Raw genomic sequence first — 26,274 nt, forward strand, 5'->3', positions numbered from 1 at the left:
TATGGCCCCCTGCTACCAAAACCTTGCCACGTAAACCCACTACAGCCTGCAAGATGTCACAGCAATAAACAGCTCTTGCCAATTCTCAGGGGTTGTGTGAGTGCTTCTTTTTTTTGGGGGGGGAATGGGCTAAAGTTGCACCAGGAGAGGTTTAGGTTGGATGTTAGGAAGAACTTCTTTACCAAAAGGGTTGTTAGGCATTAGAATGGGCTGCCCAGGGAATTGGTTGAGTCACCATCTCTGGAGGTCTTGAAAAGATGTTTAGATGTAGAGCTTAGTGATATGGTTTAGTGGAGGTCGGAGGTTGGACTAGGTCTCTTCCAACCTAGGTGATTCTGTGATTCTATGATCTGAGGTGCAATGTGAGACCTGAATGTCTCTGGGCATCAGATGACTGCACCATTGGAGCTCGATAGACCCTGAAACATCCCATCTGGAAGGTCTCTCTCACATCCCTTCCAGAAGCCTGTGGGTTAGAGTCTCCAGGGACTTTCAAGGGTATTTGAGTCTGTATGACTCCCTTTTCCCACTAGTCCTGCTAAAGCTCTCATAGACCATCCCATCTGAGCTCCACATACCTACCTGGATTTACCCTTTTTGGGAAAAACACTCTGAAGTGATGTCAGGCCAGGGACTAACTGTCAGGGAGTCAGCTTGGCTCTGGTGCTGCATGTGGCGCAAAGCAAAGGTGCCTTGTGGGATATTCCTTTCCCTCAAGGTGTAGAAGTTGTTATTGCCATCATTCCTTGGCAGCTCTCAGCTGCCCCTTGTGAACTGCCTGTGGGGGCTTAGACAACCCCCATCTATGGACCCTCTCCTCTGGGGGTGTTTGGGGCATATTGCTGTCCCCCTGGAGATACTCTGCTTCCTTAAACACCTCTGCTCACTCAGAGCCTTGTCCCAGCTCCTTGCAGACAGAAATCTTACATGGAACGTGCAAACACCAGGCAACCATAGGATCAGACAGTCCAAAAGCCTCCATGAAATCCCAGAAATAGCAGAGATATTCTCCCCTTTCTTCTCAGTGCCTTAATTCAGATCTTAATTTAGTATCTCTTCTGCAGCACCAAATAGTGTCAGTATTTTTTGAGGGACAAGATGCTGTGCAGGAGGACAGTTGCAGTACGGTCAAGTTTTGCAATGCAGCCCTGCAAAGCAGCTCAGCAGAGCCAGGATCAGCCTGCAGACGCATGCATCTCCTGGATAGGTTTCTGAAGTTCATATTAATTTATATCCCATGATAAAAAAGGTGGAGACTTTGCTTGCCTTTTGAGCACGTACACAAGGCACAAATGGCTAGACATCGAAGGAGAACAGCTCTATCGAGGGAAGAGCAACTGTGATGAGTAATGCTAAATTTAACAACTGGCAAGTTGCCTAAATTCTTGAAAAATGTTATATGCTTTGGCTGTGTTCAGTGGAAAACTAGTTCTCATGTAAAACGGCACTGGCACCTAGCGGCTGCTGAATTCAATCACAGCACCCTCCTGAGCGGTGTGAAGATCGTCGGGAAGGGCCAATTTTGCTGTATGTGAACAGCAGATGACAGCCACGAAACTGTTAAAGAGCAAACAATGCAAAGGACAGTGCAAAGGACAGCATTTCTCACACTGCAGTATTCAGCACTGCTCACGTTTATGGGAAAAAAAAAAAAAAAAGTGTCCTCTGGTGGCATATAAATAAATAAATTTACCACAAGGAAGGGTATGGACCTGCTCTGGGACACAAGTGGGACTCTCCAGATACCCCACTTCTGGCTCTTGACACTTTTCCCATGAGAAACACCGGCTTTCAAAAAACTTTCTTTGAGGTGAAATACTGAAATTTTAGAGGGTAAACCTCACCCATGAGAATTTTAACCACACTATTTAATTTTGCTTGGATAAACATGCTTTGTAGAAGTACTACTAAAAAATTTAACAGTTAGTGTAATACAATAGTGCAAACAAATTTATCTTAAACAATCAAATAAAATATCTTAGTGCTGCCTGGACTAAGGAAAAAAGAAAAAGAAAAAGAAAAAAAAAAAAAAAAGATTACATGATCCTGTCCTGTTTTAAGGTGTTGCAATGTGTTTTACTGTGTGTGATCCTGGAAGAAAATGTGAGCAGAGTGAAGTGGGGAAAAGGTTTTCAAGAAATATTCTGATCATTTTGCAACTTGAGCGTCACAGCACTGAGTGCCCTGTGGCATGGCACAGCCCTGGATTAGGGTCCTGTGTCACTGCCCCCATCTCAGGGATGCTAACATTGCCAGCAGAGGGATTTTGCAGACAGGAGCAGGGCTGATGGACCAGCTGGGCAAGTTATTTGAAAAGGACATTAACAGCATCTTTGGGGATTTAATTCCCAGTGTTGTTCTTCCAAAGCTCTCTCTTTCCTGGCTCAATATTGCAATTGCTTTGAGCTCCTCTGGATGGGAATCTCTGAGACTGATTGCAGATGGTTTAAAATGAATAATTCATTCTCTCCTACTGATTTTAAAGAGAGGCAAAATTATCTGACTGATGATTCTCTGAAGAATCAAAGAGATCACATAATTAATACACATTGTTGGAGCTTATTAAATATTTACAACCGTTTACCCATAAGACACTACAAGAATCCTAAATCCAGATCTGTAAACGATACTTTTTTCTTCTGACGGCCCCAAATGTATTATTTCCAGAATTTGGAAGGGACTCAGGAACAGGGGTGTGATTCCTGCTTACTTCACCTCATGGCAGCGCTGATGGGAGGGACCTCAGGGGGAACTACCACCAGCACTGGGCCAAGGTGGTCATGGATTCATCCAACCAGATCTTGAAACCTGTAGGTGAGAAGGTCCTCCGCCTTCCTGGAGACCTTCCTGTCTTAAAAGTTACAGCTGATGGCTTTTGGGACGATTCTTCTCTTCTTTCAGTGGTACTTTCTTTCTTTGGTTTGATGAACCCTCTGTTTCTATTTCCAATATGTTGGAGGGCACTACGAGCCCTTCTGGTGGCCCACCTGTAGGTGATCACAGCCCTCTCCAGGCTTCAGCTACAAGCCCTGGGCAGACCTTCATCCAGTCAGGGCTTGCCCACCTTGAGTCCTTCCAGGTGATAAAATGAAATGGGCTGAGATCTAGTCAGAGCTGCCTTACCCACAGCTTTAATTCTTAAGTTTGGTTCTTGCTGTTTTCCATTTGAATCATCTGCAATATAAACTTATTGCAATGAAATCCAGCCCCACTCTGGCTGGACATCAGTCACATCCCACTACCACCTGCAGGATCCCCTTCACCAAGAGCTCCTCCACAAAAATTTCATCTGACATATGGCCCCAGCGTTCTCCCATAGCACCCTCCCATTGAAATCATCTTTGGTACATGTAAGCATCCTTAGTCTTTATCTTTTTGAGGTGTTCCAAGCTGATATATGATGGGGGTAAAATGCCATTGGCTGCCCTTCATTGTGGTTGGAGGGAGCATAACACAAGGATGCAGGAGAGGCCAGTCAGCCCTGAGGTCAGTCTCACTCAGCATCCTGATTCTGGACCACAACCACAGCAAACATGTATAACTCTTCCAATGGCTTAACCTCCAACCCATCTGTGGTTGCTTGGGCCATTGGCAGTTATTTGAGAACATTCAGAGGACTTATCTTCCAAAAAAACTTGCCTTTGCATAAACCAATGTGTGGTGGAGAGCACTGAGTCCACATGGCACAACAGTCAGTTCAAAAGTAACATTAGTGAAAGTGAAGAACACAGTTTAGCAGGAAATATCTGCAGACTGCTTCAATATTTTATTTTGCAAATGGCTGACCTCTGTAACATGGCTAACCTTACACTAGAACGTGGTAGGGCCCTAAACAGCCTGTGAAGCCAAGATAACCGATTTATGGAAAACCATTCTGTTGCCCCATATGTTGTTTTTTAAATCAGAGAGTGAATCACCAAAATGTCCTGAAACAGAATGATTAAATGAAATAATATTCAAACCCTTCTGATAAGTATCTATCGATTTTTTCACTTACCGTCCTAGTAAGCCAGCTTTGTCAATTACTTTGAGCACAATTGAGGAGGCTTTTCTTTTGATATCTTGTGAATTCAGCAGCTCTTCCCAGCTTTATGGACTGGGCTCAATTTTATGGACTATTTTATGGTCTGGATTAGCTCCTGTCATGCAATAATTCCCTCTGAAAGCCTATTCATAATCAATAAGCTTCTGATCAATGACTAAAGAAAAACAGTTAACTTTTTATTATAATAAGAATCAACTATAATGAGATCCAGCCAGGACTGGAAAAGCTTGAATGAATATATATCGAACTGGTAAGGTTGATACCAGTACAGGTAAAAGTCAAAATTTTGATACTGGTACAGGTAAAAGTCAAAATTTTGCAGAAGCTAAGCTTTGCACAGCAAAGGACAACGAGCAGCACAACACACGAGGGACAGCAATGATGTATAGAGTCACATATTCCACAAGAAAACTCCCCAGTGTGCATTGGAACATCACAGATATCAAATCTACTGTTCAAAGGAAACAATTCCTTTAATGAACAAGATCACCTACAGACTTGTGATTTCAAACGTTGAGGATATGCCTTCAAATGGATTAATGGGCATGAGTATTTTCTTGTAGTGCCCAAAGTACCGTATCCTGTAGATGCCAGGCTCTGTGCCATCAGGGATGTGCCATTCAATCGTCGCATTGCTCAGACCAAATGATCCCTTGGTCCAGTAAAACCTATCAGGCAAACCAAAAGCTGCAGTCAGCAAGAAAATACACTTTGCATTTGTTTTAATATCGGAAGAGCTCACACTGGCTAAACGAAGCAGAAGGAAATGAATGCACTACAGCAAAGTATATTTTAAGAGTTTCTTTTAACATTTGCTTATATGTTGAGGTTACACCAGAGCAGCAACTAGCAAGTCAATCCAAAACCCAGTAGGGCTGAAAAGTGTCTGGAAATATGGCCACAAGTCAAAGGTCATTTCTGCAGACAAAAAAAAAATATTTCTACCAAAGTTTTCCTACATCTCCAAATCCATACCATAACCCCATACAACACCACCTTCATGAGCAATATAAACAAGTTCAGTCTTTGCTGCACCGGGGAAACTGTGAGCCAAGAGGCTGAGGATTTACTGAAGGTGACAGGTAAAATCCATCAAAGTGGAGCTCAAGGCTTCCGACATCTGTTTCCATATCAAACTCCTTTCCTTTGCAGACTTGTTGTGCAAAAACTTAATACTACAGACAGCCACACAAAAGATCCCCATGTCTGGTGGTGGGGATTATTCAGCCAGCCATGATGCAGCACCTCTTGGGGAGACGAAGAAGTTTAACCCTCTCTTTTTCTGATACTGTCAGCATCGGGTATCCCCAAGTTGTACCTGGGCCAGACATTCAGTGGGTGCTCTGTAACTTTACACATTTCTGGCTCACAGCAGAAATGATTCAGTAAGTTCACACCTCATGGTGGGAAATGGGAAACAATAACATTATAAAGCATTCTTACTAGCTCTTAGTCTTTCTAAATAAAAAGGAACGGACCGAGAAATCTTAATGAGAGTTTTCAAGTTCTACTGCAATAACACCCCCATTTCAAGGCTTTAACCAAAGGAAGCAGATGATCAAAATACATTAATTCTTTGTCAATGTTGAGAAACAGAGTTTCACTACAGCAGTCTTAGTGAGAATATTGAAATAAGTATTTACAGACATTACTTTGTGGAAAACAGTGATTAATGGGGAAAATTTGGCTTCATCAGTTGTGAGTGGAGACTGCAGGCTGACACGTGGTTTGTGTATCAACCTGGTTGCTTTTGTCTGAGGTTTTGGCTGTGGATTGCACTGGCTTTATCACTGCAGAGTGCAATGTTGTGTTAGGAGATGACAGCAAGGCCCTGAGCAGTGGTGGATCTTCATCCTCAGGGTCTGCCCCGACTTTCCTGGCCGTGGCCCTGAGCAACCTGCTGTAGCAGCAACATTGGCCCCATTATCAGCTGGCTCAGAGCAGAGACCTCCACTCCAAGGTCTCTGCTCTCTACCCTCCACACCTCTTCCAGTCTGATCCTGTCTGTATGTAATGATGGGACCTACAAATGCTACTGTGATTGACCTGTGTCATCACCCTTCCTCCCCCCATCCCACCCTCCAGGCTCATTGAACCAGGACCACAATTCATATCAGATCCCACCTGCAAAGAGCTTCAGGCAGATGAGCTCAACCACATCGTATCTCTGCTGACTGTTTGTTAAAGGCAGGACCAGGCAGATTGCTGTCTCTAGCTCAGCCCATCCTCCTGAACTACCCTATGAAAGTGGTCACTGCCCCTGCTGCAGATGTGGGATCTGGCCAAACACTTCTCTATTGTAAACACCAAGATAGCACCCAGCAAAAGTCAAGTCTGCATTGAGTTTGTCCCTGATGCAATGGGGAGTGCAAAACAAAGGGGAGATAACAGCTATCTCCTTCACCAAAAGCCGCTCCTCCTATAAATAAAACTTCATATCTGTTGGTTACCTGAAAATAAGATTTACATAAGGTTTACAGATGTATTTATAAACTATTTAACACTTTGCAACACGGAGATAATGAATAATAATGCATTCCCTTGTGTTACCTTCCTGTTGCAATGCCATCGAGTTCCACAGTATCGTACATTAATTTCCCCAGTACTGAAAAAAAGTCTGACTTCATTAACATCTAGTAAAAATGCTTGATGTTTCCTGTTCCTATCACCTTGATTACTGACATTTCAAGTTGAATGTACTGGTACTGTAAAGACTGCCTTGTTTTTGTTGTTAACAAAACCATTTCCCCTTTCTCATGTTCTTTTATACTTTCCTGGGGCACCAAGAAAGGAGACATTACTATCTGCATTGCTTTGCCTTCTGTTCAGCTCCTTTAGGCCAAACAACTCCTCATCCTTATCAGCAGAAATATTTAAGCATAATTCAGAGCAAGCAAGATCCAAAGTCTGACCTTTCTCAGGAATTAAAACAATAAGCCTAGATTTCTCTTTTCAGCATCATGGCAGCACATTCTTAAAGTTTTGTCCTTTTTATGTTTTTCATCCTTTTGAGAGACATTTTATTAACCTTTTTTCCGTGTTCACAGCTGAGATTTTAGTAACCTTGTTGGTTTGGGGGCAGGAGAAGACATCTTTTCAGATGTCTTTCTAGGCAGAGCTACATATGCCATGTGCATACCAGTGATAAAATGCCTGTGCTGCCTTTATGTAAGTAGGGTGAATGGAAAGAGGAAACAAATGAGAAGGACAACATAACATAGTGTTAGTGTTAAATAGAGGCTAAACACTTAGAAATGCCAAGCTCCAGCTGCTGGTAGATTAAATCTCCCACACTGAGGTAGGCCAGGAATCCATACAGAGCACAGGAGCAGTACATCACCTCTTGGTTCAGAGAGCAACTTCAGAATGAAAAAATTGGCAAAAGATTCCTTTGGTATTCCTATTTCATATATGGGCTTCTGGTGTAGCTCTGAAAGATGCCATCATCTTTGCTGCTTAATGGATATTCTTCCTTATGACTGATATCTCTAGCCTTGATTTTATTTTCTTATAAACGTTTTAAATTATTGACTGTTTCTACTTTATGATGTTTAGCAAAACTAGCCAGCCTATTCCCATAAAAACCCTACTGCTGGCTGAACCTCTCATTGGTATCTTAGCCATCAGCAGCATACAGGAGATGGAAGGATGTAGGCTATGAACAAATTGAGTGATTCTTCTCTAATTCTTGCTCTTCAGTCTACCTTTTCCAAACTTACAAGCCTTCACTGTAGAAGTTATATCAAGGGGAAGGCTAAGTGTTGTGCTCTGGACATGTTAACCAGATGAATGTAGACCTGTCCATTGTCAGAGAGCATCATCTGAAGGGACAAGACCAACCTAGGTCTGGGAGCTCTGAAATTGAGCAGGTTGGATTAAACTCAAAGTACTTTCTTGAGATTGTGAAACAGTGAAATCTGTTAGGGTCACTCACCTGGTGTCCCAGGAGGCATCGTTCCGTACCACCTGCCATTTTCCTGAACCATTGACATATGTCTCCACCGTCAGGAAGTTGTGTTCGGTCTGTGTAAAAACAAGAGAATGAGCAAGATGCTGAATGAACAGGCATGTCCCTACTCTTTTGTGTCATTTCAACTGGAGACAGGGCTATGCTTCTGTGTGTTTTACTGGCAAATCCAGTAATTACTAGCAAAAGTGCTTATATTTCACTGGCAAAACTTAAACTTAAAAATGAAGCAGAGAAATTGATCATTAAAACAAGAATGAACAGGCAAGTAATTAGCAATCAGCTTCTATCTAAGATGATGGGATTGATGAGTGATGGGATGAACTATGTATTTTCTACTTTACTTTGTTTTATTAAAACAATGCACTGGGCTGGTAAGATGGAGACTAGAGAACATCGTTGTTCAGACTGAAAAGGCATTAGATACTGAGAAAAGTATGTGGACTAGAGTGCCTTTAACCTCAATAATGTGAAGACACCATGGATGGTCTGTGGTGACTGATGGTCTGACCATGAGTGTGGATTTCACATTTTGTATATCACATACAAACCAACATAGTCTCTCACAACCAGACAAGGACTTTGCTGCAAAAGTATTCTGGTGGTGTGAGTTCCAAAAGCACATGAACTCCCAGCTATAAAAAAAGCTCCAAATTACATGAAATTACTCCTTTTGAAACCTGAACATCGAAGAGTAAAATGCATAAGGCAGAGGCAGTAGCTAAATATTAACTAATCCTTAACATCACCCTTTCCAGCATCATTCTCCTCAAGACCCTGTCTGCTCATGGCTTGGACTGGCGTACACTTCGTTGGGTTAAAAACTGGCTGGATAGCCAGACCCAAAGAATTGTGGTGAATGGAGCCAAGTCCAGCTGGAGGCCAGTCACTAGTGGCGTTCCCCAGGGCTCAGTACTGGGGCCAGTCCTCTTTAACATCTTTATCGATGATCTGGATGAGGGGATCGAGTTCACCCTCAGTAAGTTCACAGATGTCACCAAGTTAGGTGTGTGTGTCGATCTGCTTGAGGGTAGGAAGGCTCTGCAGGAGGATCTGGATCGGCTGCACCGATGGGCTGAGGTCAACTGTATGAAGTTCAACAAGGCCAAGTGTGGGTCCTGTACCTAGGGCGCAATAACCCCAAGAAGAGCTACAGGCTGGGAGATGAGTGGTTGGAGAGCTGCCAGACGGAGAAGGACCTGGGAGTATTGGTTGATAGTTGGCTGAATATGAGCCAGCAGTGTGCTCAGGTGGCCAAGAAGGCCAACAGCATCCTGGCTTGCAGTGTGACCAGCAGGGCTAGGGAAGTGATTGTCCCCCTGTACTCGGCTCTGGTGAGGCCGCACCTCGAGTAATGTGTTCAGTTTTGGGCCCCTCACTACAAGAAGGACATCGAGGTGCTCGAAAGAGTCCAGAGAAGAGGCAACGAAGCTGGTGAGGGGTCTGAAGAACAAGTCCTACAAGGAGCAGCTGAGAGAGCTGAGTTTGTTCAGCCTGGAGAAAAGGAGGCTCAGGGGAGACCTTATCGCTCTTTATAAGTACATTAAAGGAGGCTGTAGCGAGGTGGGGGTTGGTCTATTCTCCCACGTGCCTGGTGACAGGACGAAGGGGAACAGGCTAAAGTTACGGCAGGGGTGTTTTAGGTTGGATATTAGGAAGAACTTCTTTACTGAGAGGGTTGTGAGGCATTGGAATGGGCTGCCCAGGATAGTGGTGGAGTCACCATCCCTGGAGGTCTTTAAAAGATGTTTAGATGTTGAACTTAGCAACATGGTTTAGTGGAGGACTTGTCAGTGTTAGGTCAGAGGTTGGACTCGATGATCTTGAGGTCTCTTCCAACCTAGATAATTCTGTGATTCTGTTATATTTACCATGTTCTCTGCAGAATTCCTAGGGTTGGCACTTACAAAAGTTACTTCAGCAACTTCTCCCTGAGGAGGAAATTGAAATTTATGTTAAAGGCTAAGCAGCACATTGCACATTAAAAACAGCCTTTGAAGACACCTTAAAAGTGTTTTATTTGCTCTTTGTCTTTAAATAATTTCAATTGTTGCAGCAGCAATGGACAATTTATATTGTGAATCCCTGTTCCTGCTTGTTGGATGAACACCATAGCACATAAAATTTCTATGCAAAAGAGGGAGGGAAATGAGTAAATGTTTAAGAATAGTTTCCTGCCTTCTTCCTACCTTAATGCTGGAGACAGCAATGAGATGAAAGTCCTTGCTCTGAACAACTTATCTAAATTTTACAGACTGAAAACTGAATCCTTTCTAACATTTTTTTAATTTCATTTACATGCCATACCAGAGACATCAGAGGTTACCTGATTTCTGCTTGTAAAGACATCACTGTACAACATTTGCCCATTTCATCATCGAATTATATTTTATGTAGAAACAGAAGGGGAAATATTCTTCATGTTGAATACTATGGTGACTTATTTTCCCTTCATTCACACATTTTAACCCCACATTCAGTACAATGACATTGGCATGAAAACTGCCTCCTTTCTGCTGCTTTGATCTGAAGAGTACTGCTGCTTCATAAAATCACTAATGCGTTTGTTTCATAGAAATAAAACTTGGTCACCTACAAGCTTCATGTTCAAGGCTTAAGTTTGCTTCATTGCTAAAAGGTAAGTAACCTGGGAAGCATTATGAAACGGTTTTTAAAATTCAAGAGGCTCTCTGACATCCACTACAACACTCTAGAAAATTCAGACTTTTTAGCAAGATAAGTAAGTATTTAAGGATGATTTTCTAAAAAGTTTTTAGCAGATGAAGCTCTCACCACTCGATAGTGTTGTCTCACTTCTTGAAGCACGTCCCCAAATGTCTTATTCACCGGTGTCCTGTCGGAAGTGACAGCAGGCACCAAGGTGAAGCTAGTTATATTGAAAAATGGGGGCTCTGGGCCACTTGGCAAATCCTGAACTGTGTTCTGTGGGAGGGAAGAGGTGCTCATTATACTCAAATACAGATAAACAAGACCTCCACCCTGAATCACACCCATGCTGTGGCTCTTCATCTAATTAAGTTGGTTCAAGCAGATTTTAACAGCAGAAGCAATACAGTGAATGTAAAAGCAAGCAAGAGGCCCTTCGTCTGTGCTCCACATGCAGGACCAATACCCACAAGACACCTGTTGCCCTGTTGCTGATGTTCCTCAACCCCATCAGGCAGAATATCCATCCCATGCCCTCAAAAGGCAGCTCCCACCTGCAGGTTCTGCTCTATCCGCATGGTCCTCAGAGGGAATGTGACATTGTCACATACAGTAAAAATAAAGCTGTTTTTTTATACCGTGGTAGGAAAACAGCAACTTCAGACCATACAGAAAGGTTGGAGGAGGTAGGTATTTTTTTAAACTTTGAATCAAAAAAAAAAAAAAAAACCCTAGAAATTCTAAAGTTGTATGAGACTCCCATTATAGGAAATATTTTTATAGCATAAAAGAATTTCTCAAATGGGTTTCTTATGAGAAAGAAGTGTAGCAATCGAGCCACCTCACTGTGAAACAAATATAGCCAATACCATTTACAGGATTTAAATGCCTCTAGCAACGTAAGACATACAGAAAATTTTGATTACCGTAGCAATAGCCCTTGCAAGTCCTCTGTACAGCTGAAGGTAGGCAGAAAGGGTATGTGGCCCATAAATAGTCGATGCTGCCTCATATCGCTGAACCTAGGAAAGGACAAAGTTGGAAAAGGAGGGTTTGAAGGGCTCTAGAGCAGATCATGCAGCTCATCCATCTGCACTAGGACAAGATTAGCACTCTAGTGTACCTGCAAGGGTTTATTTAATGATTAATAATTAATTTATTATCCTTATTTAAGGGGTTGTTTTCCAGAAGAACCTCAATCCCCTTACTGCTACAGGACAACAAAACTCAGCTCACTTAGGTATTTCTGCTGCAACTTCAGGTTATTCTTCTCCCATCCATCACAGGCAGGGAGGCCCCGTTGTCACTCTTCCATCTCTTAGGGCTCTTTTGCTCTTCTGAAGGCTTTTTTTCTCCCACTTTTTAGCTTGGACAACCCCACTTCTTCCCACCTTTCCTCCCAGGTAAGTGTTTCTAAACCTTTCCAACTACCCACATCTTCCTTAAAGCATGGCATCTACCCTGCCTTGGAGGGACCCTTAAAACTGCTTCAAGGGTCTTGTAAGCTCTCTTGTAAGTCTTTTCCACAGCAATCTGATGCTGCAGTTCATGCTCTTATCATGACCCTGCAGCTCCAAAACTTTCTTATTACAGTTCACCAGCCTGTGAAGATAATTTCATCCAGGTCATGAGGAGAAAAACTAATACAGACCAAGCTCAGAGGAGCTTCCTTCAGTACCTCTGACTATTTCCACATTAAAGCCACATAAGTATTTTCCAGCTATGGTCAGGAAACTGTTTTGGCACTTGCAACATTTCATCTAGTCCAAAATAAAGAAGGCCATTTTAGGATTTGTATCACAGATTCTTCAGCTTTTCATGGCAAGGGAAAAATTGCACAATTTCACGTGAATTATCATCCCATATAGTAAAAATTGAACTCAACTACCTGATATTCCTCATAGGTGGTAATGTAATGGGTGTAGACATTGCACAGCCCTGCAATTACGACATTCATTCCTGCAGTACCATGAGAATCAAATTCCTAAAAAAGGAGATAAATCACTCACCTTGTATCAACCTCTTTATGCACAATTATATTATTATATTATTGTTATTTACCAGGGCAGAATAGGAAGTTACAGTGGGTAGGGGGCTGGATGTTCATGAAAGCAACTCCACCAGTGTTATTTGCATATAGTAATATCTCGTTTTTGCTTCCCACGTGAAAAAGGATAAATGACCTCATGCTCCAGTGAATGCAATAAATTTAAGGATTTTTTTTTTTTGAAGTCTGATGTCTGTGTTCTTGGAAAAAAACCTTGGCAATAAAACTATGTGAGGAAGGCTCAGTGAGCTTCGGGGGCAGCAGGCAAGATTAAGTATTCAGACCAAAGCTAAGAATAAGACATATCCATCAAGAAAATGGAAAAAATACATTTGCCATTTTTTCCAACAGTTTTCATGCTGCAGAATTCTGGTAGAGATTAAGGAGATATACCACTCTAATACAGAATTAACTTCTGTTGACTTAATGGATTGAAACCCAATCAATTTGCTTCTTTTGGGGAGGATATGAATTTCTGTTGCATGTCAGTAAGTACATGCAAAATGAGTGTTAAGCAACTGTGAGAAGAAGCGCTCCATAAGAAATGAGCCCTAGGACCCCAGCTGGGAAGGGGACAAGGGAAAAAACAGAAGGGTCAAGAAATGTGAAGTTCCAGATCCACAGCCTTCTCAAGAAACTTCCTCCTCAGCAACTTACAAGTTTAACAGCTTCCCGTAATCTGCGTCCAGACATGGTCCTAGGGACATTAAGGGAATGGCATCAATACCCAGAAATGCAGGGATCGCTTGCTTGACATGCGGCACACCAGAACAGAGGGGAGGCCACCAGAAATTCATTCAGCACATGCAGTGGTTCTCTGGGGTTTAGCTAAAGCACCCTCAGGGCTCCTCTCAAGAAACCCAATCAAAACACCTCAAAACATTTCACATATATCATCACAGCCAAGTTGAGGTTGGAAGCACCCCAGGGTGGGGTGAGATAGAAGAAAAACAATAGAAATAAATCACTGTTCTATTCAGATTATCACCATTGTACCATCAGCGATCAGTGCAATTTGTTGTTCCAGCATTGATGGTGTGAAAAAACAAAGTTAACATACTCCTTTCATTTCAGTGAAGCTGTATTTTGCTATGAACAGCTAAAATTATCTTGGAAGCTTGATCGCATCTCATTCATTTCTATGGCTAGTAGAAATACAGAAGAAAATGAGAGTTCCAAAGCAACCAGAGAAGAACACATGCAAGAATCTAAGTGCAGTGGACATATGTATGTAGTGTTCGCACTGCTGTCTTGTATCGAGGACAATTTTTGTCCTGTCCCCCCCTTTTATGCATTAGATTATGTACCCACACACAGGAGTACTGCAGGTAGTTTGAATGAAATGCTCTCAGGTGCAATATGTAGAATAAGACCAAAGAATACATACGTAAACTCTCCAGGAACTGCAACAATTGCCAACGATCCGATGGTAGCGATCTGAACATCCACAATATCAGGGTGCCATGGATGAGGCCATGTCATCTGAGATGAAAAAAAAAAAAAAGTATATGACTTTTATAGGAAAATAACAAAAGAGATAGCTGAAGAGTTTTCCTTCCTTTAGTGATAAATAGGGAAAATATTTTTTTTCCATAATATAGACAGGGACATGAAAAAGTGCACCTCCTACACCACATGTACAGCAAGCAGCCTGACCGCAACAAATAGAGAAGGAGAGACACATGCAAATTACATGGGTAAGGCAAAAATAAATAAATAAAAAGTGTTGGCGGAGGGGCAGCTTAAAGTAAAGTAGGTAAATAAAATCAGAGTAGCACCCAGAAACAGAGTCCTCACCAGTAGAAACTTCCCACCTGTGTCGGGGAAGGACAGTGTTATGACTGGTAAGGCCGATCATCTGAGCAGAATGGCAAAACTGAGTGAATGAGGGAGCTTGGTGGCAATGGAAAACGATGGTTACCTCCTTCTACATGATGCTCAGGTAGCCCTGTAAAGGAGTCACCTGCAGCCCAACCCTGGCTTCAAACCACCCCATAGCAGGGACCACGCCACACCTGGACTCAACACCCTTGCAGCAGCCAGATACAAACTGCACACTACAGGAGCATTTCAGCTTAAAAAAAAAAAAAAAAAAAAGACTACACAAAATATGAAGGAGTCTGCTAAAGGCAATTAAGAACAACAAGAACCTGAGGGTGGCACAGCTCTGGTGAACAAAATGCAAAATCTTGCTACAGCAAGCCAAAAAATTTTTGAGGAGTGATTTACCAGGGGCATAACATGAATGACAAAATCTCATGATGTACATCAAAGGAACACGTGAAAGCAATGATGAATCACCTCATCCAGATGGCATCCTCTAAAGTGCTCTAACGGACCTTGGATATGATCCCACTCCACTATGGTGCATTTGCCTTAATGCCAAAAGAACAGCAGGTAGGAAACGTGGCATCGATTTTCTTTTAAAGATTTAACTAGGATTTGGGAGAGTTCAGTAAGGACAGCCCTGAGCTTGTCCCTGGAACAGCACACCCCCCTGGAAAGGGGCTGGCAGTGGTGGGGCTCCATCTCTGTGGGCCCTGAGGAAATAGCCTTTCCTGGGGAGTGGGTTGTCCCTGGGGGCACAGGACTGGTGGCAGGTGGCCTCCATCCCCAGGGACAGCCCTGGGCCAGCTAGGAGCATTGGTCCTGCCACAAGCAGGGTCAGAGCAGAGGCCTCCAGCCCATGGTGTGCCCACCTGAGCCCAGTGCCACTCCACCATGCCCTCAGCATCCCCACAGCTCTCTCTCAGTCCTTGTCCTTCACCGTGCAGGCTAGCACAGTGCTGATAGGGACTGGGTTTCAGTAGGGCACTCCAGCACTTACCAGAGTGCACACCCAGCTCTGCCCTTACCTCTCCAGTGCTAAAGAGAACCGGCTTGGGTTCATGGCAAGCTTTTGTTTCATTGGATGGCTTTCCCAGGAGCTGGTCACGGATTTGATCCCAAAATGGGTCCCCTTCTACCGAGCCTTGAAGGAAAACATCTTTTAAACACTGTTCCTTCAACTTCCCCAGCAGCTATCAGGCAGAAATATCATATATTGCCCACTCCCTCCTTTTGTCAGATAGGCTATTTCTTAGTGGATTCCAACTATCTCCCTTTTCTGGTGTGGTTTCTGCCAGGCTTTAGCCCAGCTGAGCCCCATTTCATCAGCATTAGGTAATGAGAACAAATGGGAAAGACTGCCCTGAAGTCTGCTCTTTCTTCTCCCCACTCTCCTCCCTGCATATCCTTCCTCCAGAAGCTTTGCAATGGACACAAACTCGATCACACCTTCCTAAAAGCATCCCTTTGGAGATTTAACCACGTGTTGATATTCTCTGAAAAGGTCTGAGGGTTTGAATTCACCTGGGGTGTGCCCTGTGTCCTTCTCATTTGCACAAAGCCATGTTGACATCCACTCTCCAAATTACCTTGTGTGAAGTTGAAAGCCCCCACTCCATCAATAGTCCCTGCAGCAAAGCTGTATCCCAAGGCTGGTTTACATGTTTTGACCTTAACCAAAAAGGGAAAAAAATGAGAGATTTTAAAACCAGTTTCCTCCAGTTTGCCAGATCCTGCTATGAGAACATAGCTGTTTTTCCTTCCTTGTACCCCAGTACCTCCCACTCTTACCGTGTGCGTGGCATTGAGCTCCACCTGGACGTCACTCATGTTCACCCACTGGTGAGCTGAGCTGAGAGGTCCTGTGATCTCCTGGGAAGCATTGGCATACAGCTCCTAAGGGACACACAGACAGCAATCAGCAGCCAAGGCAAAAAAACAAGGGAAGGCCTCCCGTCAAAGCAGAAAGTCTCCAGAGTGTGTGGAAATCCTTGAGGAAGAAGAAATCAGGCACCCCAGTCTTCTGAGCTTCAGCAATATGAATTATTTCTACACTCAGTTGATGTCTTGCAGTGGCCTCTTGCAGGAGCATATTTCCAAAGCTCTGTTGTTTCTATCATCCTGTCTCTAAATCCCACGTCCCCCGAGTCCTGCAAGCTTTCCTGTCCCAAGCAACATGGGGGGGACACTGGTCAGCAGTTCTGTGTGCACCTTGGTTTTCACAGTTAAAGCAAGCAACTATTCCGCCTGAATGGCTCCCTCCCTCCCTTCTTCCCTCCCTCCCTCTCTTCCTCCCTCCCTTCCTTCCTTTCTTCTTTCCTTCCTTCCTTCCTTCCTCCTCACCCATATTACTCAGCTCAAAGAGAAGGCAAAGCAACTGTTGACTACAGGAGCTGTTAGAGTATCTGCAGTTTTCGTGCCTAAGACCAACCAAAACAAATGTTTTCTATGACAAAGATGCAGTCGAATGCATTAATTTCTTCAAAACTCATGGACTTGACTATGCATTTATTATATGGGTGACATCTCCATCATTCAGCTCTTCAGCAGATGATTTTCCTGACACACATGCCTCAAGCTGGTACACACCATTGCTCCTGTAACTGCAGGAAGGAGCAGAGGACACAGCCCTTCACAACCCTGAGTCTGCAGTGTTAAAAGTGACAGCAATGTTTTCCCTCTCCGCTTGATACCTATGCCAGGCACCTTGACTGGGACAAGCTTTCGCTTACAAGTCACGATCAGCCTGGAGTGACTTCAGGGCAAGCATCCGAAATGGCAATTAAATAGGAAATAGCCACCATCAAGCCTTCTGCTCTCACTGGACCTGTTCCAGTTCCTACAAGCTGCTGTCCCTGAAATGGTGCCAAAAAAGATCTGCCCATTGACAACTCGCAAATTACTCGAATCCATAGAATGGAAAACAGTTAATTTAAGTGAATTTGGGGCCCAAGAACATAGGCTACATAACGAAGCCAAGAGGGTGGACCACAATGAGTAAATGCAAAGTCAAGCATGGCAAGATGAGTATCTTTCCTGGGTTTTTAAGCTAGCTGATTTTAATTCACATTTGCATTAGTTTGTGAGTGCAATGCCAAGTCAGCTAATAAGTGGAATGTGATGGTGTTGCTGAGCTGTCCTGAGAGGCTTCGCCACCAGTGTTTTTTCCCATCATGACCCATCATGAGGTGCATTCTTGGGGATGGGCAATTATAAGGGAGCAACATCCAGATTACATAGCAGTCAGGAAGAGAGAGATCAAAACTTCAAAATCAACATTTTCAAATTCTGAGTCCTATAATCACATATCTAAAAAAAAGTGTATGTTTTCTGAATAATCACAAAATTTTCCTTAAGTGTATAAACATTAATTTTAAAGTAATTTAAACCTACAAACATTCATAAAAAACAGGTGCGAGAAATTTGCTCAAATGAATATGTGGTTGTTTTTGTAATAACAGTGTTCACATGCATTTGTAAAATGAAACATCACTTACCTTTGCTTTTGAGTAGATATTTTGCCCTATAATTCTTGTACTGTCGAACATATCGGTACCAGGACCCATGGCCATGCACATCGCTGCCTGTTAAGAAATTCGGTTCAATAATAGTGATCTGTTTCAATACTAGCGATCTGTTCATATGGATAACCGTGGCACTGCAAAGTGGATGAGTGCATGAGTGGTTTTCATCATGTGGAAGCTAATAGCTTCTTGCTAGCCATCTAAAATTTGGGCACCAGATTGCAACACTAAGCTTTGCAGTGAGACAAATATGGATTTAGGCTGAATGATCAGAAAACGGTATGAAGATAAGACATGGTAGGTTTCTGAAAAGGGCATCCAGAATAGTCCAGAAGAGGTCTTTTTCATGCAGAATGGTCCATCACAAGGCTCTGTATTTGCAGCTCTAGCCTGAGTTTTTCTCCTCCATCATAATTTACTGTAGATCGAGTAATCCATACGTACCCCCCCCATGGGACAGGTGCTCTGTGGGTTGTCACACGATTCCCCTGTGTTTACGCAGAATGGGCCTTTGGTGTTGGGTGACACATCTCCCAGGTTGGAAGATGCAAAGGCAGCAACAAAAGATCCCTGCAAAATAGAGACATGGTCAGACAGATTTCAGTGACTTGCAGTGATTGCAGACATCCTCTGTGGCTTTCCCTTTGGGCTGCAAACATGCAGCACAACCTCAAGAGAGGTATTAAAGCCAGCTGATTGGCATGCAAGCTGGTAAATGTTTCTGAGGTGACTGGGAGTACTGGCATAGGGATTCAGGAGTGTGCCACAAGCTAGGGACAGGAAGAGTAAGGGAGAAAAGGTCACGGGGTATGTAACTGCCACCTTCCATCTCAGCAGCAGCTCTTCCCCCACCTCCCCTGTTCTCGCATTCCTGATCACATGCTAATGGTTCATTGTGACACCTTGAGCTGGATTTTAACTCTGCCAGGTTATCAACATGACAGATTTATGGAGTGAGAGCCAGGATCTGACCGCAGGAGTTCATGCCAAGCAGTACTTGAGAAGCAAGGCTGGGTGTGCACTGAGCATCATCTGAACAAAGCTCTCACAATGGATCCTCTCATTTCTACCCCTTCTAGAAGCAGCATATGTCCACACCAGCTATTTTAATATCTTCTCAGCTCTTCAGCCATTCTCTTGTAAGACTGCTAGACAAAATGTGTCCGACAAAACACACAACTGAATATTGGATCCTGCAAACACTTCCACACATACTTAGTCTGTGTTCATTTCATCTTGCATTGACTTGCAGCCATAACTATGCACTAGAGACAAGTCTTCTTAAAAGCTTTTAGATAACCCACTATAAAAAGAAATGTTTGCAAGCAGAACATGTCTAAAATTTCTTCAGTTTTTATCCTTGGTATGAACCGCACATGTTCCCCTGCCCAGAATATTAAAATATAAATTGAGCAATGTTTCAAGGTACATGCTGAAGATGCACACAGGACACCGTCATAACCAACACATGACTCAAAGTGACTGTGAGACTGGTTCCTGTCCATATTCACATTTAAGGGGAAATAATTCAGGGGAATAAAGAGACCTGTTTGGACCTGGGGGATGGCAAATCTCTTGGACAAATTAAGACTCTGAGACAGAACTGGCTGGAAGCCACGGAAAACAAGTGAGGATAACCAAAGGCTTTATCCCATACTGCAGATGCAATGTACAGGATCTAATATCCCCCACTTGCCTTTCTAGTGATTTCCAGTGTGTCCAATAGTTGAATCATAACAAATTTGATTTGTTCTTAAAATGGGAGTAAATGGAGTAAAACGGGAGTTATTATCTTGAAAAGTCACAATTACACTTTGTAATTTCTCTTCACCAGAGGAAGAAAGAATAAATAAATCAGAAAGTGCATCTTTGGCCTCCTTTTGATATTTTTACCCTGCTGTCCTATCTCAGTGTTTGACGGAACCTGCTATGGCCCATAAAAAGCATTGACCATACCCTCTGTGTTGAACTTTCTTCCCCGTTATTCTCAATATTCTGAAAGCTCTCTTACCTCTCCAGGAAGCATGCCCTTGTTCTTCTCCTGCTCAAACAAGAGAGACGCATATCCCACGTTGTCACTGTTTACAAGATGGTTTGTGTTGTTCATGCTGACTGGGTGCACGGCAAACCAGCTAGAGAGACAATATGTGTAGGAAATGCATTATTTGAAATAAATATTTGCAATTGGCTTATAGAAATTTCCTCTGGGGAAGCAAAACCCCAGATCATTAGTGCCCAGGGCTGGATTAAGACGGGCAGTGCCCACATCCTCACCCATCATGACCTGGAAGGCTCATAACTTTGGTGACCCAGGTCCTGAGGTGACAATAGTTTGGCACTGTAATTAACAGGGCCACCAAGAGCTAGTTCAGCCCTGGACTGACTCTCTTCTGACTCCCAAGAGTTATATTTTTGGAAAGATTTAGAGGAAAATCCCTGGTTTTTCCTTGCACCATCATCTGTGACACAAGGAGAGAAAAAAATTGAGAGGAAAACCCTCCTGTTCCTCTTACTCAGAGTCAGATTCTCACTTGTGATTTCTAAATGGAGAAGTCATGTTGTTGGTTTCAGGACTACCTCTTACTTCATTTCCCCGGCCCTGAGCTCTGACCTTCGAGCAGCCGAGCACTGCCACAAAGATGTGGTGATAGGATGGGTGTCATAAACACAGCACCTGACACCCAGCACTGGGAATGGCACATTTTGCATGAAATAATGTGGTGTTAAAGGAAATAACCAAAAGAACAGGATCCCAAAGTGGTCCCAGAGATTCTGGGGCCAGACCCTGCTCCCAGAGGCACAGTGAAAGCACAGGAGGCACTAGTACAAGATGCAGCATGGGACACGGCCCCAAGGAAACAGCCCTTCTTGTGTGAGCTGGGGGTCTCTGTCCTCGGGGGCGGCCCCAGTTCTTTGGGACATGGTCCCATGCAGCCTGGAGTGCAGCTCCTGTAAGTGGTTCTTCCAGACAAAGCCTGGTATACCTGCGCAACCTTCTTCCCCTGTTGTGCAAGACAAGCCTTAAAAGACTGATTTGCAATGGCATAGGGTTTTCACCTGCACCTCTGCAAGAAGGCCAGCCATGGTCATCTTCCCCAGCCTCCTCTGCAAGCAGCAGCACAGGGGTCGTGGCAGGAGACATGCCCAACAGAGAGAGCTGGAGGTGGGCTAAGGCTGCTGAAGGTCCCAGAGCAGATGAGAGACACTGACCTGGTTTATGCACTCAGTGACTCTCAGCATAACTTACTCTTGCCTCAGAGGCCCTCTGGTGACTACCTGAGAAGAATGGTCTATGAGAAAGTGCCATAGACCTGAAAGTCAGCATGCTTGTGCAGGAAGGAACTACAGAACTAAGCCTAGAACCACAGCACTGGGGAGCTTTTCTTTATGAGGATTTGGAAGAAAACATCAACAATCAGTACCTGATGAGGCCCAGGTCATGTCCATTCTCATCTACCATCTTCAGCATCACCATTTCTTTATCCGTGTTGGATGAATACCTGGGACAACAGAGCAGGGAAATCCTGTTATCACCAGAGCAACAGTCACATTCTGTGTTGTTAAAACTCCACTGGGCTTAGAAAGAAAATGGGGAGGATATCGGAGATTTTTTGCTAGGACATGGTGACCTTACAGGACCATTCTAATGCTGTTGTGAACCTAAGGGAAGAGGCACAGTCATTTATGACCTCAGGCCTCGGTGGTGGAAAGAAGAGATCCCTCTAAACACAATACCTTATGTACTTTAATGCCATCTGACTCACATGCTAGCATCCACTAAGGACGTTCTTTCACTGCTGTTAACAAAACACGAGGTCACATCCTTAACTAATGTCTCACATTAGGAGAGGGCATGTCTCACATTGGAGGGGGCATCAACAGCTTCCAAGTCCACTTGTACAATTCATTTTGGGGGAAGCAGGTACCCAAGGACCCATGATGGTGACTGTCATTCTGCCATGGACTTGGTTCCACATTTGAACTGTCCTACAAATGACCAGAAACACTGTATGCAAGACCTCTGGGTCATGGTTCCAACCAAAGGGTTCTCTTCAGGGATCTGTTTCTCTGCCATTTTCGGAGCCTCTACCTGCTTTGCTCAGATGCTGGATTCTGGAGATATGAGTACGGGCTTCGGTTGATCTGACTGTTTTCTACAGTGCCTCTGTTTATAAAAAGCCTTCCTCTTTTCAGGTTCTGATGTGCTATATCAATGCTCTGAAAAACAAAAAGGCAGGGAATATTAGTGCATGAATGTAAGCCATATGAGTTTATTTGGAAAAACTCCCTCCCCGCCTGGCCCCAACACTTTCTTGGGAATCTAGAGGCTTTTCATGTTTTTTGTTTGTTTGTTTGTTTTGTGTTTTTTTGTTTGGTTGTTTTTGTTTGGTTTGGTTTGGTTGTTTTTTGTTTGTTTTTTTAATAGACCAAAATTCTAGAAAGTTATGATCATGAAAAGTAATATTTCAAAATCAGGCAAAACCATCTCTTTCTAAATAAAAACTTGAAGGCTTTTATTATCTGACCTGATCTCACCAACAAGCATAAAAACACCTCTGAGTGTATTTTAAGGTTGCAGCATTTTCAGGTGCTACCATAAACATTGCATAAACTGTACCTCCCCTTAACTTTTCTGTGTTTACAGGCCCATGTGTCAACAGTCCAGCTGATGCCTACCTTTACAATGCCCTTCACAATAGCATCAAGGGATGGTTTGATCAGTCCTTTGCTAGTGATCCAGAAAAGTGTGTACTGGAAGTAGCCACCAGGACCCGAGTGCGTGTGGGTGCCACTGAGGATGACGTTGTCCTGTCGGTACAGCTCACCATACTTGCTCTTCAGTTCCTTGAGCACCTAAGAGGAAAGAAGTGGTCCTAAAAACCCTTTCTTATACCTGTGGAGATTTGTATCAACTTGAAAAAAAAAATAAAGTAAAATCATCTCTCACCTGCCTCTCAGCTCTTTTCTTTCCATCTGATACTCTATAGCCAGTGACCAAATGAAGTAGGCTACAGCTGATGATTTGACAACGGCCTTAAAATAATAAAATCCTGTAAAGGAAGACCTCTGTAGCCAACTTGCAGCCCACCCCATGTCATCCAGGGAGCACCTAATTCTCAACGATCTCCCGTCTTCCTCTGTGGTGCAATACATAGGCACCAAGCACCATGTGTATTTTTGGTAACTTTTTCACTACAAAAAGCATGGTCCTAGTACAGCGTCATTTGCTGAGAAATCTTCTTCATCAGAGACACCACACTTCTCAAAGTCCTTTTGCAAGGAAATCCCAAAGCAAATGGCCAAGGTGCTGCTGCATTCTGTACTGTCTGGCAATGACTACAACCTTAGCACTAATACCAGCGATAGCTCACACCGTGCAGATAATTCACTTCCAGCCACGTACCTCCAGCCTCAGTCTCTGAGACACCATCCCTATGTCGATGCTGACAAACACTACTCGCTTGGAGCTGTCGGGCTCTGCCACGATGAAGGCTCGGCTGTAGAGGCGTGTGAGGAGCCCACTGCCCACCTGGTCAGGATTGGCGTAACCCATCTGGAAGGAAAGAGCTCTGTCAGGCCCACACAGACAAAATACTGAGAGATGGATTCATTTGCACGTACATGTATTTTCCTAAGTCAATTTCCAGAAGATCCAAAAAAAAAAAATCTTTCAAGATAAAAACTCAGAGTTGCAACTATCTTGCCCTGCTATCACTCATTTAATGATTTAAGACAACCATTTGTCAAGGCAAGGCCCCTAGGCCAAATGTTCTGAAAAAAAAAATAATAATACTCAGAGATGGTGAAAAAAGAACAGTATTTCATTGAATCCATGCTCAATTCCCCATACATACCAGAGGAATTTCTGCTACTGGCCCTGTACAATCTGCTCGACCTGCACCCAATAAGTAGCCTCCTGAGACACCATTTGATGGTTTCTGGGTTGGTAGTGGGTCATCATAATCTATAATAAGAATAAATAGTAGATTAAGGGCCACACAAACAAGCAGAACTAGGGAAGGAAGAGTCAACACAGCTTTTTCAAAGGGTGTGCATGCCTGGAACCTGCTGCACATCCCTGGAGGACTTAGAAGTTTGTGAACAAAGGGATCTGGCTGATACTGTCTGCTTGGGTTTCCAGCTGTTGGCCAACATGGCCAGCATTTGCTGATGCTGTTAATGTATTAAGGGTGGAAAATAACAGGCCAGGTGTGAAGAACTGCAGAGCTCACAACATGGCGTCACTGAGCTGTGTAAAATGTGCAGTGATTCACAGCAGGGGGGAAAACAAGCTTAGCTTCCTTGACTCCAAATCATCTCTCCAAATTCACCATTGTCATGCAGAAAACAGAAGCCAGGGTATAAGGGTGTTTTCACCAAAAACAAAGTCCATGTCCTATGCTGGTGTCCTGGTCTCAAAAAAAAAAGTGGGGGGTGGGGGAGCACAGCAGCGCCAGAGCAAGCAGTTGTGGGCAATGACCCTGGACCAAACGACAAGGAAAAGGCCCCTCAAAGGAGGCTGAGCCTCATCCCAGCCATCGAAAAGGCTTCCATGGGATGCACAGAGCATCTGGACAAAGTCACAGAAGAAAAGCCATTGAGGGTTATTAAATAAATAAATAAATTCTCTGCGCCTCAGGAAATCCCACAGCCACAAATCACTGGAGGCTGAGATAACACCGTGGGAAAAATATTTTTGTGCAGTTAATCTGTGCTCAAAGTCTTCCCTGGCCAGATGGGGCAACCGGAGGCTGGGCAGAGGGAAAAGGGGACGCTTGCTCTTCCCACCACAGCCTTTCCTAGACTGTTACTTAAAACAGGGGAGAAACAAAACACTCGCATCGGCCACAGACCAAGCACAGGAGCAGCAGAGAGAAAGCAGCGTGAATGAAGGGGGGAGGTTCCCATTAAAATTACTGCTGCTCCACCTCCTTCTCAGAGAGATGTAATGTGGAGGAAAGGCACTTGTGCAAAATTCTCACGTTACAACCTAAAAACTAGAGGAAAGCATGAACTCCATGTAACTCAATAACAAAATCAAGGAAGTGGAAGTCCTCATCGCTGACTAATCAGGCAATGCTCTGGGAAAGGGCTCCTACCACATGGAAACACCTAAAGCTTGAAAATGCTTGGGTGTTGTTGTTTTTTTTTTTCTCTTTATTTGGATTGGTTTGCTGTGTTTTTTTGTTTTTGCTTTTGTTTTGTACCCCCATGATATTTTCTCTCTCCAGAAAACAAGTGTGGGGTATATTAGAAGAGGGTTTTTTGGGGCAGCTCATGCCACCCAGCTGCCCCATGCCTGGTGATGGGGTTGGAGGGAATAAGTCAGCTGTGGTGGGACTGCAAGCGCTGTCGAGCTCCTCAGTTTCTCATTCTCTGGGTTTAGAAAGAAGCTTCATAGCTCATTTTGACTTTTTTTTTTTTTTTTTTAATAACATATTTCTCAACTTTCCAAAAAGAGCAAACTGCTTCAGGTGGGAATGGATTAATTTGACCTGAACATGTGGCCCTGGGACATGCCATGCACATCGCCTCATTGTGGGAGCAGGCAAAAACCGGGATAATATCCAGGTTTATGCAAAAATTGGTGCCCTCTGCAAAAAAAAAAAAAAAAAGGGGGGGGTGGGGGGGGGAAAGCACATTTGTAACAACTTGAGTCTGCAAATGATTTGGGAATGAGACACCACCATGCTATTGTTTCATTTTGGGATGATTGCCACTGGCCAGCGGCCCTGAAAAAGGTTCCTGACCCCTGCTGCCACAAGACGAAATCAGACGCTTTTGCATCTCCTCTCCCTCCTCCTGTATCCTCCCTCAATCCCAGCAAGCCCTCTGGATGGCAGAGAGCTGTGGTGGGCAGTATCAAAGTAGCTTAACTTGCCATTGCTGGAGCTGTTCTCTTGGGTGAGAAAGTGGAGAATGAGGAGTGCCACGGTCACCGCTATCATCAGCACCAGGAAAACGATGAGGACCACCTCCAGGCGGGAGAAGGAGCGCTTGTGCCTCTTTCCACACATGTCAGGGGGCCCTGCGAAAGCAGAGGGGAGCCCATGAGAGAGGCAGAGGGGTCAGCCCCAAGGTGATCCACGAGCTGGCCATGGTTTGCATCCCCCACCCCGTGTGTCCCCCAGGTGGGGCAGAGCAGGCAGCGATAAGGATGGGAAGTGGTGACAGATATCTTTATTTTTTTACCCAT

General features: G+C 43.8%; 1 protein-coding gene across 1 annotated transcript; it reads right to left on the reverse strand.

Moving 5' to 3' along the window:
- Window positions 1–4,535: 4,535 nt before the first annotated feature.
- Window positions 4,536–26,274, reverse strand: LOC311211431 (putative neutral ceramidase C; the record flags this gene model as incomplete). Its single annotated transcript, XM_084290164.1, has 21 exons — window positions 4,536–4,713; window positions 7,980–8,068; window positions 9,884–9,943; window positions 10,806–10,955; window positions 11,606–11,701; window positions 12,568–12,663; window positions 13,384–13,423; window positions 14,114–14,208; window positions 15,582–15,697; window positions 16,143–16,224; window positions 16,345–16,449; window positions 18,051–18,137; window positions 18,522–18,647; window positions 20,089–20,209; window positions 21,500–21,577; window positions 22,168–22,295; window positions 22,755–22,931; window positions 23,482–23,631; window positions 23,933–24,042; window positions 25,960–26,106; window positions 26,271–26,274. The coding sequence occupies 21 exons, from the start codon at window positions 26,272–26,274 to the stop codon at window positions 4,536–4,538; spliced, it is 2,235 nt and encodes a 744-aa protein (XP_084146290.1).

Source organism: Netta rufina (assembly GCF_964035555.1).
Source record: "Netta rufina genome assembly, chromosome: 7".
NCBI lineage: Eukaryota > Metazoa > Chordata > Aves > Anseriformes > Anatidae > Netta > Netta rufina.